The sequence below is a fragment of the Cinclus cinclus genome, chromosome 5 (assembly GCF_963662255.1).
Source record: "Cinclus cinclus chromosome 5, bCinCin1.1, whole genome shotgun sequence".
In the NCBI taxonomy this organism is placed as follows: Eukaryota; Metazoa; Chordata; class Aves; order Passeriformes; family Cinclidae; genus Cinclus; species Cinclus cinclus.
The window spans coordinates 73,460,927-73,477,349 of record NC_085050.1 but is presented as its reverse complement, the minus strand read 5'-3'; the positions used below and the strand labels follow the sequence as shown (position 1 = coordinate 73,477,349).

General features: G+C 45.3%; 1 protein-coding gene across 1 annotated transcript in view; it reads left to right on the top strand.

Annotated features, from left to right (window-relative positions):
- ANKRD17 (ankyrin repeat domain 17) overlaps window positions 1-16,423 on the top strand; it is a 68,873-nt gene that overhangs the window by 33,594 nt on the left and 18,856 nt on the right. Inside the window, exons 2-15 of the mRNA XM_062493681.1 lie at window positions 779-932; window positions 1,520-1,676; window positions 2,998-3,145; window positions 3,418-3,565; window positions 4,672-4,905; window positions 5,884-5,978; window positions 8,817-9,054; window positions 9,216-9,407; window positions 9,768-9,877; window positions 10,563-10,650; window positions 11,203-11,330; window positions 11,714-11,857; window positions 12,433-12,535; window positions 14,071-14,826. Coding sequence (XP_062349665.1) covers window positions 779-932; window positions 1,520-1,676; window positions 2,998-3,145; window positions 3,418-3,565; window positions 4,672-4,905; window positions 5,884-5,978; window positions 8,817-9,054; window positions 9,216-9,407; window positions 9,768-9,877; window positions 10,563-10,650; window positions 11,203-11,330; window positions 11,714-11,857; window positions 12,433-12,535; window positions 14,071-14,826 — 2,695 coding nt within the window. The remainder of the gene's footprint in view (window positions 1-778; window positions 933-1,519; window positions 1,677-2,997; window positions 3,146-3,417; window positions 3,566-4,671; window positions 4,906-5,883; window positions 5,979-8,816; window positions 9,055-9,215; window positions 9,408-9,767; window positions 9,878-10,562; window positions 10,651-11,202; window positions 11,331-11,713; window positions 11,858-12,432; window positions 12,536-14,070; window positions 14,827-16,423) is intronic.

Genomic DNA, 16,423 nt, shown 5'->3' with positions numbered 1-16,423 from the left:
ATGTGGGAGCAATTACAGACTGTCTGCTTTTATCCCGAGGTGACTGCAGTTTTTAATTGTTGTAGGGGTGGCTGGCACACGTGATTTCTCTGTTGGGCAGACCGGCATTTAAGTGGATTTTGGTTTTGGATTGGGATTGAGGTTTGGATTTTGAAACTGGGAATTGTGGAAGCTGTTGAGCATTGTAGGGGTATGTTTAACTTGGTGTTTATAATTTGATAATTGTTTTGGTCAGTAGTTCACAGGCTGTGGAGTGAGCTCATGGAACTCTCAGAGAAGTGTCTTCTCTAAGCTACTTGGCCCGGTTGTCCTCCATGAGGCAGGATAACACAAATGAATTTTAGGGCTTTCTTCTCTAAAACACTCATCTCGTTCTTGATTTCTGACTATTTCACACCAAAAACAAATGGACAGCACAGGAAATTCAGGTCTACAGAAGAACTTGGACAACTCGGCATATAAAAAGTTTTCAAAACAGAGCAGATGCAGAGTTGCATATCCTGTAGATCAAGTTTAGGAAAACATTTTCTTGAGAAAGATGCTGTGATGTGAAGTCCTTTTGTAGTAGTGTTGATACTGTGTGGAAGTCATTGCTTGTCCTTTCGGTTGTTTTCCTTGGATGTTGGATTAGGATTCATCAGACCTGAAATGAGATACCTGAAGCCAAGGAAGTACTTAAAAAGGAAATGCTTAAATAATAACTTCAGCTGTAGGTTTTTTTGTCAGTCAGTATTTTGGTCAGTTATATGATTCTTAAACCAGATCTGTTACTTTTCAGGTGGAATCATTTATCTTGGATCAGGATGATCTCGAAAACCCTATGTTGGAAACAGCTTCTAAATTGCTGCTGTCAAGTACTGCTGATGGTGCTGACCTGAGAACAGTAGATCCTGAAACCCAGGCAAGATTAGAAGCTTTACTTGAAGCTGCAGGTAAGTCCTCGTGTTGTCCCATACAGGTTTAAACCCAAAGCCCTTGCAGGAGTCCATACTGGAATTGCTAGCGTAAGGCTAATCCATAGGAGCGTGGTACAACTGCAAAATGAACAGCGGCGTGGGGTTGGCAAGGTTGTCACGGAAGAGAAAAGGGTTTATTTTAGAGTATTCCAAGGTTTGGAAACCAGAATTTCACGTGAAGATGCTTCAAATCAGATTTCTCCGGCGTTGGCATTCTAAAAGCCTGAGTCAAAACTGGCGCCTGGCTTTGGCCCGTGTATTATGTCAAACCCTAAATTGCTAAATAGGTTTTATTTTGTAGTAGTTGCTGTGTGAAAAGCTTTATTGGTTGCTTCTATTGAATGGTTTCAGTAGCTGAAAACTGATTCCTTCTGTGGATTGGAGAGTTTCAGTCACGTGCAGCTTCTAGTGAGCGTTGTAAACAGTTAAACCCATGGTTTTGGAAGCTGTGGTCGGTTGCGCTTGGAATGTTTCTCCCGACAGATCTCATAGGCTCAATTTCCACTTGTGTGTTCTCTCCTTTGCTGGCACGCGTCCCCGGCGGTTGCGGATCGGAACGGCAGGAATCGGGAAGCTGTCGACAGCGGATGGGAAAGCCTTTGCGGATCCCGAGGTGCTCCGCAGGCTGACGTCGTCGGTCAGCTGCGCGTTGGACGAAGCTGCCGCTGCGCTGACCCGGATGAGAGCGGAGAGCACGGCCAATGCAGGGCAGACGGACAAGTAAGGCAGCTTTCGTCTTGGGGTTTTCCAGCCCTTTACTACTTCCAGAAGCAGTTTTTCTTGTTCTGTCACTTGCGCTTATGGGATGATGAAACTCTTACTCGGGTGGAATTGGTGTCGAGTTATCGCCCTCTGCTTCTCCTGCTCGGATGTTTGTGGACTGGCAGGTCTTGCGTTAGAGAGTGAAGCAATGAATGTTGCTTAGAATTACGGGATAACGCTCCAAGGAGTTTGTTGTGACCAGCTATAGAAACATTTCTAAACTCTTCAACAGTATGTGCCTTAGAACTGTTCCAAACAGTTGCAGATCCCAAAATAGGTCATTCAGTGATAGCACAAAACAAGATTTGAGCTCAAAACAAGTCTTTTAGGGCATTTCAGTGTGCCTTCTTAAATGAGGAGGGGAAGCAGCCTTGAGGGGCAGGAGCTCCTTAGGGGTCAGTGTCACTTAGGGCCCTGGATAGAGCCCCAACCAGGGAGTTCCTGCTCTTGTACTGGGCTTCATGGCTTTAAGTGTGTGATTTTTGTCTTACTGGGGTGTTCAGGAGGGAAAGAAGAAGGAAGTTTGCTTCCAGGCTGTCACCAGGCTTCAGTGCAGTGGCAACAATGTTCGCAGGGACAGTCAAAGTGCTGCTGCTCTAGTCAGAAGTTTGTTCTTTCTGTATGGAATAACTCCAAAGAGACATTTCTCGTTGTAGGAACAGGATGCGTGAAGGGCAGTGTAAACTTGGGTTATGTCTGCTTCTGTTCTGTGGGCATCCCCTCTTCTCCCCTGCACCTCTTTCTTGGGAATGGTGGTAGTTGCCAAAGTTGTTACAGGGACAGAGGTTGTTGGAAATGAGAAAAAAGGGTCAATGTGTAGTGAAGAGACATATTTCAGAACTGATTCTCCCTGTGTCAACATTGTGTCTAGTTACAAGATCGTGGTGTTTTCAGCACAGGAGAGAAAGACAGTACTTAATTTTTTTTGCAGAAAAAGACTGATGTGGGCAATTTGTTTTAGTTTAATTATCAGTTACAGTGCTGAACAAATCAAGTTTTCTGAAGATTGACAGGTGTTATCTGTGTCCTCTGGTCTTGGGATATCCTGCATATATTTCTCTTGTAAACTTCTGTTAAAATTAATAGCAGGAGTGGATATGGATATGACTCAATTTTCAGCCAAGTTAGCTGGCAAACCTGAAATGTAAAACTGGCACTTGTTTAACTGCCAGTTGGGAAGCTTTTTGCTCGTGTTTCCCTTTTTGCTGACTGCGTCCACATGGCACGCTGGAGCAGGGGCACAGTCCATTCCCACTCGGAATGCTTTCTCCCTTGTTAGCCGCAGCTTGGCCGAGGCCTGTTCCGAAGGAGACGTGAATGCTGTGCGCAAGTTGCTCATTGAAGGCCGGAGTGTGAACGAGCACACAGAAGAAGGGGAGAGCCTCCTTTGTTTGGCCTGCTCAGCAGGATACTATGAGCTCGCACAGGTTGGTTTCCTGGCTGTCTGTAGTCTGCGTGTGTGTTGTACAGAAAGAAATGTGAAAGGGATGTGCTGCCATTTTGAGTCCCGGGAAGGGGGGTGTTAGGGGAGTGAGAAATGGCAGTTCGTGAGTGTCACACATAGCCTGAATGTTGCTAATGCACTCTTGGTGCCTGTTTTCTGCAAGGGTTGCTCACGCACGCTGCAGTGCCCGTGGGGGTTGGTAGTGCAGAGGCACGGTTTGTCCCTCCCCTGGTGTTGATCCCTGTCTCTCGGCAGGTTCTCCTGGCAATGCATGCCAATGTGGAGGACCGGGGAATCAAAGGAGACATCACGCCTCTAATGGCTGCCGCCAATGGCGGGCACGTCAAAATTGTCAAGCTGCTGCTAGCTCACGGTGCTGATGTGAACGCACAGTCATCCACAGGTAAAGAGGGTGTTGGGAATGACTGCAGAGCTGGGATTTGTGCTGTCCTGGGAACTTGGTGTGGAAGCTGGGGAGCAATGGGTCTCAGCCCAGCAAGGCAGAATGCTTCCTTGTGGTTTTGCCGCTTACATTCTCTTTTCAAAGTGATGCTCTGAAATATTGTTGGAGGCAGATAAAATACTATGGAGACATGGAAGAGTGGTTAAGGTCCATTAGTAACTGGAAGGTGTTGGAGTACGTAGGATTTGTAGTCACATTTTAAGCACAGTTGGGTAAGTTTGCGTGTACACAGAAAAGTTACTTGGTGGCAGGTCAGGGAACCCAAGGGGAAAACAGGAAGCATGAGAAGATGGCACCCCTTTCCCCTCTTTCCATGGTGGTTTGCTGGCCAGTTGTGTTGAATTAAGCAGATGGGGAAATGTCGCAAGATTTTGTAGCCTGGAAGTGGAGAGCTGGTGTGTAGTCAGCAGTCAGTGACAAATGGAGAGCTGACCCTGAGTGAGGGGGAGAGGGGGATACCAGAAGACACCTTCTTTTTTTTTTTCTCCTAGTATTTTTTTCAGTGAAGTAGTTTTCTCAGTGGCAATATGGCCTTGACCTTTAACTTTTTTCAAGGTGTCTTTCATGGAGGCAGATCCTTTCATCGTTGTGTACAGATCTACCTTTTTTGTTATTTTTTCCACTGAAGTTGTTTTCCTCTCATCGTAAAGACTATGAACATTTTGGAACCGGCCCCTTGCCGGTGTTCAAGGCTTGATTTAGAAGCAGCCGTTCATTCTGCTCCTGGTTTTGAGCTTTCATTCTTACCGCCTCATGTGCCCCTGCCGATTAACAGGAAAACGAGTGGGGCTTTGTGGCAGAAGCTGGGCTAGAAATGGGAAGAGAGGCGCATCAGTACAGGCCCAAGGAGATTCTCAGTCTGTCAGCACCGAGCTGCTCGGTGCCATTACTGATTTCCCCCTCCCTGTAGTTCTTTATCTGTAGCCTGAAAAACCCTGTTCTGTCAGGTGTCCAGGTGAAAGGGGCAGACCAGAGCATGGGGTGAAGCTCTGGGTGAAGGATGGCCGTCGCGTTCCATTTGCAACCCTTGTTCTCCCCGGCTTTAGGCAACACAGCCCTGACGTACGCCTGTGCCGGGGGCTACGTGGATGTGGTGAAGGTGCTGCTGGAGTCGGGCGCCAGCATCGAGGACCACAACGAGAACGGCCACACGCCGCTGATGGAGGCCGGCAGCGCCGGCCACGTGGAGGTGGCCCGGGTGCTGCTGGAAAACGGAGCGGGCATCAATACGCATTCCAATGAGTTCAAGGAGAGCGCGCTGACGCTGGCTTGCTACAAAGGTACGGAAGCGAGCGTGGAACAGCGGCAGGGGCGAGTAGTACCTCTGGACGTGGATTCGTTCAGTCCTTCTGCCTGCCACCAGGGAGTTGGAAGGGTGTGAATAGACACAGTGGTGTTCTTGTCCTGGCTGTGAAGTTAGGTGTAAAATTACCTGTGTGCAGAGCCTGAGGATCAAGATCTAAATCTTGGGTCTGAGTTACAATTATTGAGAAGATGCTCTGTTAAACAAATCAAGAGACGAGGAACTGATGTTTTATATTAAGAATAAGTAAACTGAACTTCCTCTATTACGGCTGTATTATGCCAGGTACCTCTGCTTAAATGCAGAAAATATTTCAAAGTACTTGGCACTTGCAAATGATGGGAAGTTTAGGAACTTGCCTTTTAGGTGTCAGTGCTGAGAACAAGCAGACCTTTGTTTCTTCCCTTAGAGCATTCCAGAAAGGGATGAAGATGTTGAATTAAGAGGCAAATTATGTTCGTACAGCCCAGCAGCTGCCGTTAGTCACTTAGGACGTGTTTTATTAGGCGCTTGCCATCATGGAGTAATTGATGTTGGTACCAGAGTGTGCTGGATTTGCACGTATGATATATTTAGTGAGGAGGAAAGAATACACCCTCAGAAGTCTGAGCCTGCTTTGCCTTCTTCCTAATCCTACCTCACAACAACAAATGGCTAAATAATTCTTGTTTGTGCACTGGCGATTTGGGCAGCACTAAACTCACCACATAAATGTACTTTTGTGGCACCTGTATAGAAGCTGGTCTTAGTCTTTCATTTATATTTTTTACCAACTGCACTGATAAGCTGCCGTTCACATAGACAACAGAGAGATAAGCACCCCTTTCCAGAGTGGATTGTTTTATGTTGTAAATGGACATCCAAGACCTTCATGATGTACTTTAGATCCTTTCTATGAGTGTTGAAATGCAATTTCTCAAGCACTTTCTCTCTGTTAACTGTTTTCTCCACACAGGCCATCTGGAAATGGTGAGGTTTCTGCTGGAAGCTGGTGCAGACCAGGAACACAAGACAGATGAGATGCACACTGCTCTCATGGAGGCGTGCATGGTGAGAGACATAAGGCTTGGGCAGTGAGGTCTGTGGGCTCTCTTTTCTTCCCAAAGATGGAGAAAGTGATTCCTTTTAGTCTCCTTCTGGTACAGAATCGAACTGTGATGTTTTGGTTCTGTTGTCTATTTGGTGGGAAGTTAGTGGTAGGAAAATACTTTATACAGGAATTTAGAAATTAAATAGCATCAAGTGGGAAGATTCTTAGTTGTTGAAATGCTTTTAACATTTCTAATGTGCTAAACATGGGCAGTGGATGGGGTCATAACCCAGCTTTTGGAGGCATTTGACCCACCTTGATTATATTAAAGAAGCTTGTGAGCATGTGGTTACATGTGTAGCATGTTTCAGTGCAGTTCACATAACCAGGTACTCCTGTGTGAAAACACAGGATCAGAAGCTGTTTGGGAAGGGGAAATAGTTAATTGTTACTAGTGAAAGTGCTTTGATGTTGCTCCTTTGTCCATTTGAGGTGGTTGTGTTCACTTGAATATGGAACTTCATTGTTAAACTGAGAATTCATTTCTTAAATTTCCTTTTTGTCCTTCTCTCTGAATAGATTCCTCATGTGTTGGGATTTGCATGGCATTAGCCTTGTGTAATGTCACACTGTGAACCCATGGCTGTAGAGGAGGGCAGTAAATCCCTGTTTAGTCTGCCCTTCCCTGAAACAACTGTAATGGTTCTAAAATCAGCCAGTTATGTCTATTCAAGGAAGTTAATGGTTTCAGATAGGGGAATGATTAACAGAAACCATTATACTTGAGGAGAGTTGTTGCAAAGAAAGTCACGTAGATAAACAGAACTCGAGCTGTCCTTTATCTCACCCTGAAATATTACTAGAGCAGCCACATAAATATCCCTGGCAATGGCCTTGCAGCCAGTTCCTGGGAGCTGATGGTAAAATCACCTTGTTTGATGTTTCAGTTGCCTTCTCATCAGGATATTTTCGTGGTGGAACTATGGATCAAGCCTTGCTTTCCTTGCCTTTCTTTTCTGCCCTTTCTATTCCTCTAATAGCCTAGCAAAATTCCATCAGACCACAGAGATCTTAAGACCTAATTTTGGTTTAAAATTACTAAGCAGTAGGAAAAAATTATTCTCCCTTATTGCTGCTGGAAGCTGTTCCTAGGGAGGCAGTTCTACGCTGGTGCTCAGAGCTGGCAGATATTGAGAGTCTCATACCTACATATCTGCTGATATATCTCTGGCAGTATTTAAAAACCTTGCTGTGTGAAATGAAGCAGAGCAAGGACTTCCATCTCAGCATGTTCTTTGTGCAGAAACAGTTACTGCTCTTCCGTGGCACAAGAAAACCTCCTTCTCTGGAACAGCCCTGAGGTGGAATGTGTGCTAACAGAGCTGTCTGTCCGTGGCATAGCCAGCGCAGTTCAAACCTCGTCAGACAAGGCGTTCAGGAGAGGTTTTGTTAGACAGCAATTAATGTTGATTTAATGCAAACGAGGTGTTGGACAATGGCACTTGCCCTGTGGGAGGAAAAAGCAGGTTGATCTAGTTGGTGTTTCTTCTTGCTGAAGGACTGATGCCCACAGAGCTTCATCTTGAAAATGCAGCTGGTGCTGTTTTGAAGGTTGCTCAGGTGACTTGTTCTCATCTGCTACCAGTTGGAAGGCTTCCCCTGGCTGTTGAAGGACAGCTCAACAGCCCCACCCCGTTGCAAGGTGTATTAAAACATGGGTGCCATTACCTCGTGTGGTGAAGCACCAGCAGTTGTCCTTCAGGCTGCTTGGCCCACACAGGAAGACAGGAAGCTTTGAAGCAAGCCTTGGTGCTGTGTGGTGCCATCCTCATCGTGGATCGGGGGTGAGCACTTAGCTGTCTTGCCAAAGCCTGATGGATGAGCCACTGACTCTGCATTTCCCTGAGGAAAGATTCTTTATGGAGTCTTGGAGTTTCTCCCTAAAATAGTACTGTCATTTCATGTGAAAGGTGAATATGTCCTAGTTAATGTCCTAGATATTTTTCTGAGAGGAAACCGTGCTTTGCTCCCTGGATATCAGAATAAGGTACAAAACACTTGAGAAAATGAAGCGGAAAAACGTCTGATGCAGTTTGGTATTTTGTCTGGAAAAGAGCTTTTTGGAGTTGTGGTTTCCATCTTGGCAAGGGCAGCTGTGGCTGCGATTTGCTGCCTCTTAGGAATTAATCTGAGATCAAGGTGTCCTTACCTCATTCAGTGACAACCTGGGGAAAAGCCTTGTGTTCCTGGTGAGTGGCTGTTTATTGGCTGCAGCCCTCCAGTGTTTTGTTTGTCAGATTATGGTTCCTCCAAGTTGGAATGGTGGCCATCTCCTCATGTAGAAAACCAGCTTGGAGAGTTTAGGCTGTTGTTGGAGCGCAGCGACCAAGCTGGACTCTGCTTCTGTCTGAACAAAGCAGAATGGAATGACAGTTGGATGTGTCACTGTCCGGCCTCCAGTGTAAACATGGAATTGAAAAGCCACTTCAAATAGTTCCTGAATTTATGGCATACTGAAAATATGACAGAGATCCTATGCTCAAGTATTTTTAAAGGAAGAAAGCAGACTTGGGAGCTACCTTTTAGTAGAACGGGTTGGATGGCGCAGTCATTTATTTCTACAGTTGCCTGTTCAATATAGGAGATCTTGCGCTTTATCCAGATATTTAGGGGAAACATTCAGCAAGACTATTCAACAAGTTTAATTGTACTTTTGGACTCATTTTACTCGCTCATTGCTTTTTGTGTCTTTTGTGGGAATTTGGGTCTGTGATGAAGCTGTGGAGAAAAGCAGTTTTTCCATTTGGTGCAACTTGTGATCTTGGTTTTGTTCTTGGTTTTTTTCTTCGCATTTCCAGGATGGTCATGTGGAAGTGGCCAGATTACTTCTGGACAGCGGAGCTCAGGTGAACATGCCTGCAGACTCCTTCGAGTCTCCGCTGACTCTGGCAGCCTGTGGCGGGCATGTGGAGCTGGCAGCTCTGTTAATTGAACGTGGGGCTAACTTGGAAGAGGTCAATGATGAGGGATACACACCGCTGATGGAGGCAGCTCGGGAAGGCCACGAGGAGATGGTGGCTCTGTTACTTGGGCAAGGTAACTGCTGTGGGCTGCAACTCGGCAGGCAGCTGCATATGTTGGGGGAAAAGCTCTGGGTTGCTGTGATTTTGGTTTCCTTTGGTAACAAGGTGCCTTGTGCATATGGAAGTGGTTTGCTGATCCTGCCTTCTGTAACTGGTGTTTTGTGTTGTTTGAAGGAGCAAACATCAATGCTCAGACAGAGGAGACGCAAGAAACCGCCTTAACTCTGGCGTGCTGCGGAGGGTTTTTGGAGGTGGCCGATTTTCTCATTAAAGCAGGAGCTGACATAGAACTCGGCTGTTCCACACCTTTGATGGAGGCTGCTCAAGAGGGGCATTTGGAGCTGGTTAAATATTTATTAGCTGCAGGTTTGGAGTAATTTTGTTAACACTTTTGTAAAGACTTAGTCTAAGAGACAAGTACTTATTTCTATATTCGTTATGTTTTCTTTAGCAGCTTCCTGAAGTTGACTGTGAAGGTCTTTAGAGCCCAAAGTAATTTACTGGTTGGACTCTAATTTAGTTTTTCAAGATTGAGTTGATGTAAACTTCTTTTGAACTAACTTGCAGTTGATATTTTTATTCCTCTGGAGTATGATGGGTTTAATAGATGCTCAATTGAAAGGGGGAGGTTTCATTTGCTGTTTGATCCTGTAAAGATTGTCAAGGCTTGTATGTTTTCTGTAATGCCCATCATAAAGCTTACAAGGCTTTGTCCTTTCTGTGCAGGGGCCAACGTGCACGCAACAACAGCAACAGGTGACACGGCCCTGACGTACGCCTGTGAGAACGGCCACACCGATGTAGCAGATGTCTTACTTCAGGCAGGTGCAGATCTGGTAAGTCACTTACCTTTCTGAAAAGGTCTGAGTAGGATATAGAACTATCAACATCTCATAGTCCTTCTGTTTCTTTCTGTGTTCACTGCTGGAAACTTAGGCGTTCTTTAATGTATTTTGGACTGTTAAATAACAGCCTAAGGTGCCGAGGTCAGTTACAGTCCTCTGTGATGTCTAAAGCATTTCCCAGCCATTCAAGGTTGCCTGGACAGGAAAATAGGGGATTTCATTTTTTTTTTTTTTTGACATGGCATTCAGCTTCGAATTGTTGAGCTGATTCTGGGTTAGTCTTTTACCTGCAAATCTGTTTTATTCTTTATGCATCAGATGGTTGATAGTCTTATTTGGTGTACTGTAATGGAGTTAAGTTGATGGAGTTAAACTGATTTTTACTTTTCAGTAGGCTTGTACGCCAGTGTGCGATCAAAAAGTGATGTTAAGCATGTCAGAAGATGACCTGCTTAACTAAAATCCCCCTCATGTACCTTGAATGCTTTTTGCCCGGAGTCACACCTGTGCAGAGACAGGTGGTGAAGGGTTCATCTGCCTTCAAGATACCCTTGGTTCACATGTTAGCTCAGTATTTATGTCTAAGTGTGAAACACTAAAGAAGGGTGTTCAAAGGCTGGCTTGCCTCCTTTCGCATGCTGCTTTGGATTTTGAAGCCTTTCTTTGTTTGCTCTAGGAGCATGAGTCAGAAGGTGGAAGAACCCCTCTGATGAAAGCTGCCAGGGCAGGTCATGTTTGCACTGTTCAGTTCTTGATTAGCAAAGGTAAGAGTGTGGAATGGTTTGGGTTTTCCTGACATTAGAACTACTTGAAGTTAAGAACATGTCAGAGCTAGTGTGACTTCCTTGGATTTGTTTTAAATATCCTAACTCATGTAGGCAATTGATTCTTCAGCTGGGCATGTAATGATTACCTGTGGTTTCTGCTAAGATTAGTGTTACTGCATGTAGCTGTAAAAATAGCATGTTTCAGTCTTGAATTCCTAGTAAAAACAGCAGTAGTGAGAATCACTGGGGTCTCCATGCCCTCTGGTGCAGCTTTGGAGCACTGTCTTTGGGAGCTGAACTGCAAGTGCCTGTTGGTTTCCAGATTTTGTCTGTGGCTGTCTTGCTGTTTCTACGCAAACCTGGAATTTCCATTTTCTCTCTTGGGCTGCTTCTTCTGGATTCTTCTTGTCCCTTCCTTGCATGGAGTAGGACATCTGTCAGGATGGAATTTTGCCGCGTGGATTGCAGAGTAGTTGATGCTGTTAAGTGTGATCAAGGTGAACCTGTTGAAGTCTGTTTTGGCTGATGTTTGCCCTTGTGGTTCTGCAGGAGCAAATGTGAACAGGACCACAGCGAACAACGATCACACGGTGTTGTCGCTGGCCTGTGCTGGAGGTCACTTGGCAGTGGTGGAGCTACTGCTCGCTCATGGTGCTGATCCCACACACAGACTCAAGGTTTGTCCCTCAACTGCCTTGTTTTCCTCAAAAACTAGGGGTACCCAACAGGATTTTCTTTTGTGTTCTCTGCAACACACCCAGCCTGTGATGATTTAAATGGAAGTTTCCACAAGTAGATGTTCTGCTCATGTGCAGGTGTCTTGATCATCACGAGTATAAAGGCTGCCCTCCAGTAGTAAAGTGCTGGATTGTGGAAGGGAAAAGAATTTTAAAGTACTGGGGTTTTTTTTTTTTGTTTGTTTGTTTAAATAATTCACCAAGTCTTTAAGTATTTACTAAAGCAGAAAGCAGTCCCATAGGTACTGTGTTGCATCTCCCAGGATGCTGCAGTGTTGTTTTGATGATGCTCTTTTCTGACTCCGTGATCTTCCCCTCCTCAGGATGGATCAACTATGCTAATTGAGGCAGCCAAAGGTGGTCACACCAGCGTGGTTTGTTACCTTCTAGATTACCCAAACAACTTGCTTTCTGCTCCTCCACCCGATGCCACTCAGCTGACCCCACCATCCCATGATCTGAACAGGGTAAGGTTTCAGGGCTTGTGATCTGCGGTCATTTTTTGCATTTTGTTGCTTTAGAGTTTAAAGGTGAGAGAACAGTCAGTCATGTCATACCATAAACTGTAGGTCAGCACACTGAAAATTACTTAGAGCTGTAATGGCAACAGGGAAGACTTTTGAACATTACGATGTAGTGCTCTCCTCGTTCTTACTGTTCTCTGAGTATTACTGGAAAAACATCGAGGGTGGAAAAAACCAGCATGTGCAAAAGTCTGCTTACATGAGACTCTTCAAAATTTAATTTCTAGCCCATTGTGGCTTGCATTTGTGCATGCTGCATGTACATTTGTACATACTACAGTACAGCACTGTACCATGCCAAGTATAGTTCAAGCTATTTTTTAGGTTGAAGATGCAAAGTATGTGGCCATCACATGATCTCCAGGTCCTAATTGCTGAACTCAGCATATTAAAAATGATGTTTAATGTTCTTAGAAAAGCAGACTTCAGTGGTGACTAAGAGTTGTTGTTAACCTTCTATTGAATTCTAACTAGCACGGAGTATGAGGAAAGTAATCTGTTAGTATCTGACGTTTTAGGCTCCTCGAGTACCAGTGCAGGCGCTGCCCATGGTCGTCCCACCCCAGGAGCCTGACAAACCCCCTGCTAATGTCGCCACAACCCTTCCCATCAGAAATAAAGGTCAGTCCTAGTTCTGGAGCTTGTTTTCTAAATGTCCTTCCTAGGTAGAAGATAGAGGCTTGCACTTGTAGCAGAGTAGTTCCTATGAAGAGTGTTTATGGATTCAGTCAAGGAAACTGCAATTTTTGTATTATTTTTTTGTTTATTTTTTTTAAGGATTTGCTTATCCACCAAGTATCAGTCATCTAACCCTGTAACCATAAAGCGTCAAGAAATCTGCCTAAGTAAATATGTTAAAATCTCTAGTCTGACACACTGAACTAATGCAAAACGTTAGCCAGAAGTCTGTAGAAATTGGATAATGGAAGTTGCAAAACCCATGTTAACCTCCATATCATAGTTGGTTTGATGAGTTGTGTTTCCTTAGGGTAGCAGTCTGGGAGTGGGTTTGACTAATTGGATTGAAGGCGGAATTTCTTGTGCAGTGAAATCTTTAGTCTGATGTGGCTCAGGTCCTGCTAGGACTAGATTTGCATCTATTTTGCTCTCGCCATTTTGACACTTAATGCTTTCTGTACTTATGAGTTCTCATCAAAAACGAATTTTTATCAAGCATCAGCAGTAGCAAATACAGGCGTGCATGTCCTAAAATTAATCCTGTGTGTACACTTGTATTGTTCTGGAGATACAGCGAGGATGGCTGGAAGAAACTGGGCACCTCCACTGCCTCAGATGCTGAGTTTTGATTTGCCTTTCGCCCTTCAAAATTAACCGATTGTTGCTTCTCCACCTGGTATGGCAGAGCATGTCAGCTGTGTTACTGGGGACTTCTGCATAAAAGACCAGTTGGATTAGTCCATCGCTTGTTCTTGCAGGAAGGCTGAAACATTTGCCTTGCCTGGACAGAGAGCTGAGTATTGACACAGGCAAAGTCATGTCTGCTATGGATAAAACGTAGAGGCTTAAAGACACCCTGTTAGATCCTGCTAAATCTAGATGTCTGTCCTGGGTTCTGGCACTCTGTGTCACCCGAGCAAAGCTGGATACCTGGAGCAAAAGGATGCCTAGTTCTAGAAAGCATAGCGCTGGTTAAAATGTACCGAGTCGGTTGCAGAACCGGTGGCCTAGTCCCAGTCCCAAAGGTGTTTTTGTATCCCTTGGGCTGCGCTTTCAGGGCCGTGAGCATATGTTTATGTCCCAACACCATACCAGGCACAAAACGCCGAGTAAGGAGGCAGCACATCCTTGCTTTTTGTTCCCAGTTTTCTTGTAGCAGCCCACGGTAACAGCAGCGGCTCGAGACAGTTGCTTCCTTTGGCAAAAGCATAACTGTTGTGCTGGAGTAGACCTGTCCCGGTAGCGCAGGGATTTATTTGTGAGATGCATGTGCCCTAGTGTGTCCTGTTAAATTGCAATCTGACTGCTGGGTGCAAATTGGCAGGTGTTCTTGGAGGGCCTTCGGGACACGCTGACCTCCTGTGGGTGCCGTGCCCTGGCGCGTGGCCGGCCACGCAGCGGCCCAGCAGTAGCTCTGTAATGAGGATGCCATTCGTATGCACTTCCATTGGTTCTGAGGGGGTTTCTTTTTCACACAGCTGCTTCTAAACAAAAGTCCAGCAGTCATTTGCCAACAAACAACCAGGATGTACAGGGTTACATCACCAATCAGTCTCCAGAGAGCATTGTAGAAGAGGCTCAGGGCAAGTTGACAGAGCTGGAGCAGAGGATAAAAGAAGCCATAGAGAAGAACGCTCAGCTGCAGTCCCTGGAATTGGCACACGCTGACCAGCTCACCAAAGAGAAGATTGAGGAGCTGAACAAAACGAGAGAGGAACAAATTCAGAAGAAACAAAAGATTTTGGAGGAACTGCAGAAAGTGGAGCGAGAGTTACAGTTGAAAACTCAGCAGCAGCTAAAAAAGCAATATCTAGAGGTAAAAGCGCAAAGAATTCAGCTCCAGCAGCAGCAGCAGCAACAGTCTTGCCAGCATCTGGGACTACTGACTCCCGTTGGGGTAGGAGAACAACTCTCAGAGGGAGACTATGCACGATTGCAGCAAGTGGACCCCATCTTGCTTAAAGATGACCCTCAGCAAGCTGCTGCGCAGACGGGTTTTGCACCAGTTCAGCCTCTGGCCATGCCACAAGCTTTGCCTCTGGCAGCAGGTTCCTTACCTCCAGGGTCCATCGCAAATCTTACAGAACTGCAAGGTGTTATAGTTGGACAGCCAGTGCTTGGCCAAGCACAACTAGCAGGGCTGGGGCAAGGAATACTGACAGAAACACAGCAAGGGTTAATGGTAGCCAGCCCTGCTCAGACGCTCAATGACACGCTGGATGACATCATGGCAGGTGGGTTTACATTGTTATGAGCAGGTACAATATTTGCTTGACCAGTTGAGGGTATGTCCACTTCTTTTTATATATGTGTGTGTGTGTGTGTGTGTGTGTGTGTTTGTGTATTCCCACGAGCTCTACAGCAAGCACCACTCGCCTTCTGATCCCTGTCTTGAGGAGTTGGGAAAAGTAGCTTTTTTAACTTTTCAATTCGCGGGGTGAGCTAACCAGTGCCTGTGGGTATGGTGGAGTGGTGCGTTTAACTCGTCACAGTTTGGGGAGGGATGTGGTAGTTCTATTTTGGCCCGATTGTAGCTCAGGAACAGCACCATGATGGTACTGAGTAGTACTTTGGACTAGCTGAGGACTGACTTGCAGTAGGCTGAGCAACTACAGCACCACAACTCGCCTATCAAGTGTGAGGAACCTGTGGGTTTGTCTTGAGAATAAGAGCTGCTCCAGTTGGCCTTCTGTTGTCTACTTATTGGAAGCTTTTACTTCTGCTTGGGAAAAAAAAGGTGATAATCCCATGACTTTTTGAAACACCTAGTCATAAAAAGGGCTGCCAGCGGAAACCATGCATAGCTGTACCAAATTCTTGTCATCTCTTTGGAGAATCCTTTACCCTTTGACATGAGTACTCTAAGGCCTTAAGCAGCAAAAGAAAAGAATGAAGCAGGCTTTCATTAAGTGCAAGTTGTCACTGTTATTGTGGTTTACACCTCACTCAGTTGTGCTTCCATCCCCTTTCCATGCCAAAGCAGTCATTGAAATCCTCCTTAGCTGAACACAGATGAATTGGTAGGACATAGTCTTAAAAAAATGTCCCTTGATGAAAAAGTACCAAGATGCTCTTGGTTAAGCCAATGCAGTGTCACTTTTACCAGTGCTGTCCATGTGAACAAGTCTGCTTTGCAGAGATGTTGGGATGAGGGAGGTGTGCCAGAGGGAAGGCAGGTCTCCAAGGAGTTAGCCCAGGGCTGGTCCTGCATGTACTACACGAGCTGGAGCACAGCAGTAGTACAGAGTCAGTGGTAGGTAGGGTAAAATATTAAAACTACCAGGTAGTGATTTTTTTAAAGTACTTGGAGCACCACTTTTGAAATGAGGCACCTGATGAGAGACCTTGTGTCCAGGCAAAGCTTCATTACAGGTGACAGGAACTTCTTGGCTGGAAATCTCATGTGAGAATTGAAGCATAGACATAAGGATTGGAAGTGGATAAAAGCACAAATGTATGCATGAAAAAGTGGATAAAACTACATATATCATGCACTAACACGAAAGATTTCTCTCGTGGACACTGCTGAGGTTCAGGACAACATGAATTTAAATTCTGGGGTGATTGCAGTTCTTGGTAACCTAGGAAGAATCTATGCAATGCACATAAATGGTGTTTAAATAGAAGTTAAACCTGGAGTTAGGACGTCTGGGACATGTGTTGGGGAGGTGTGATTTCAGGTCACCTGCCACATACACACATGCCTGTGAGTGCCTTTTTGGGCAGTCAGGCATTTCCAGTGTGAATTCAAGCAAATATTTTGGTATTGCTCAGCCCCGCTTGTTAGTACATGCATGTACATGGGCCATTGGGAAGAAAGTCTGAATTCAT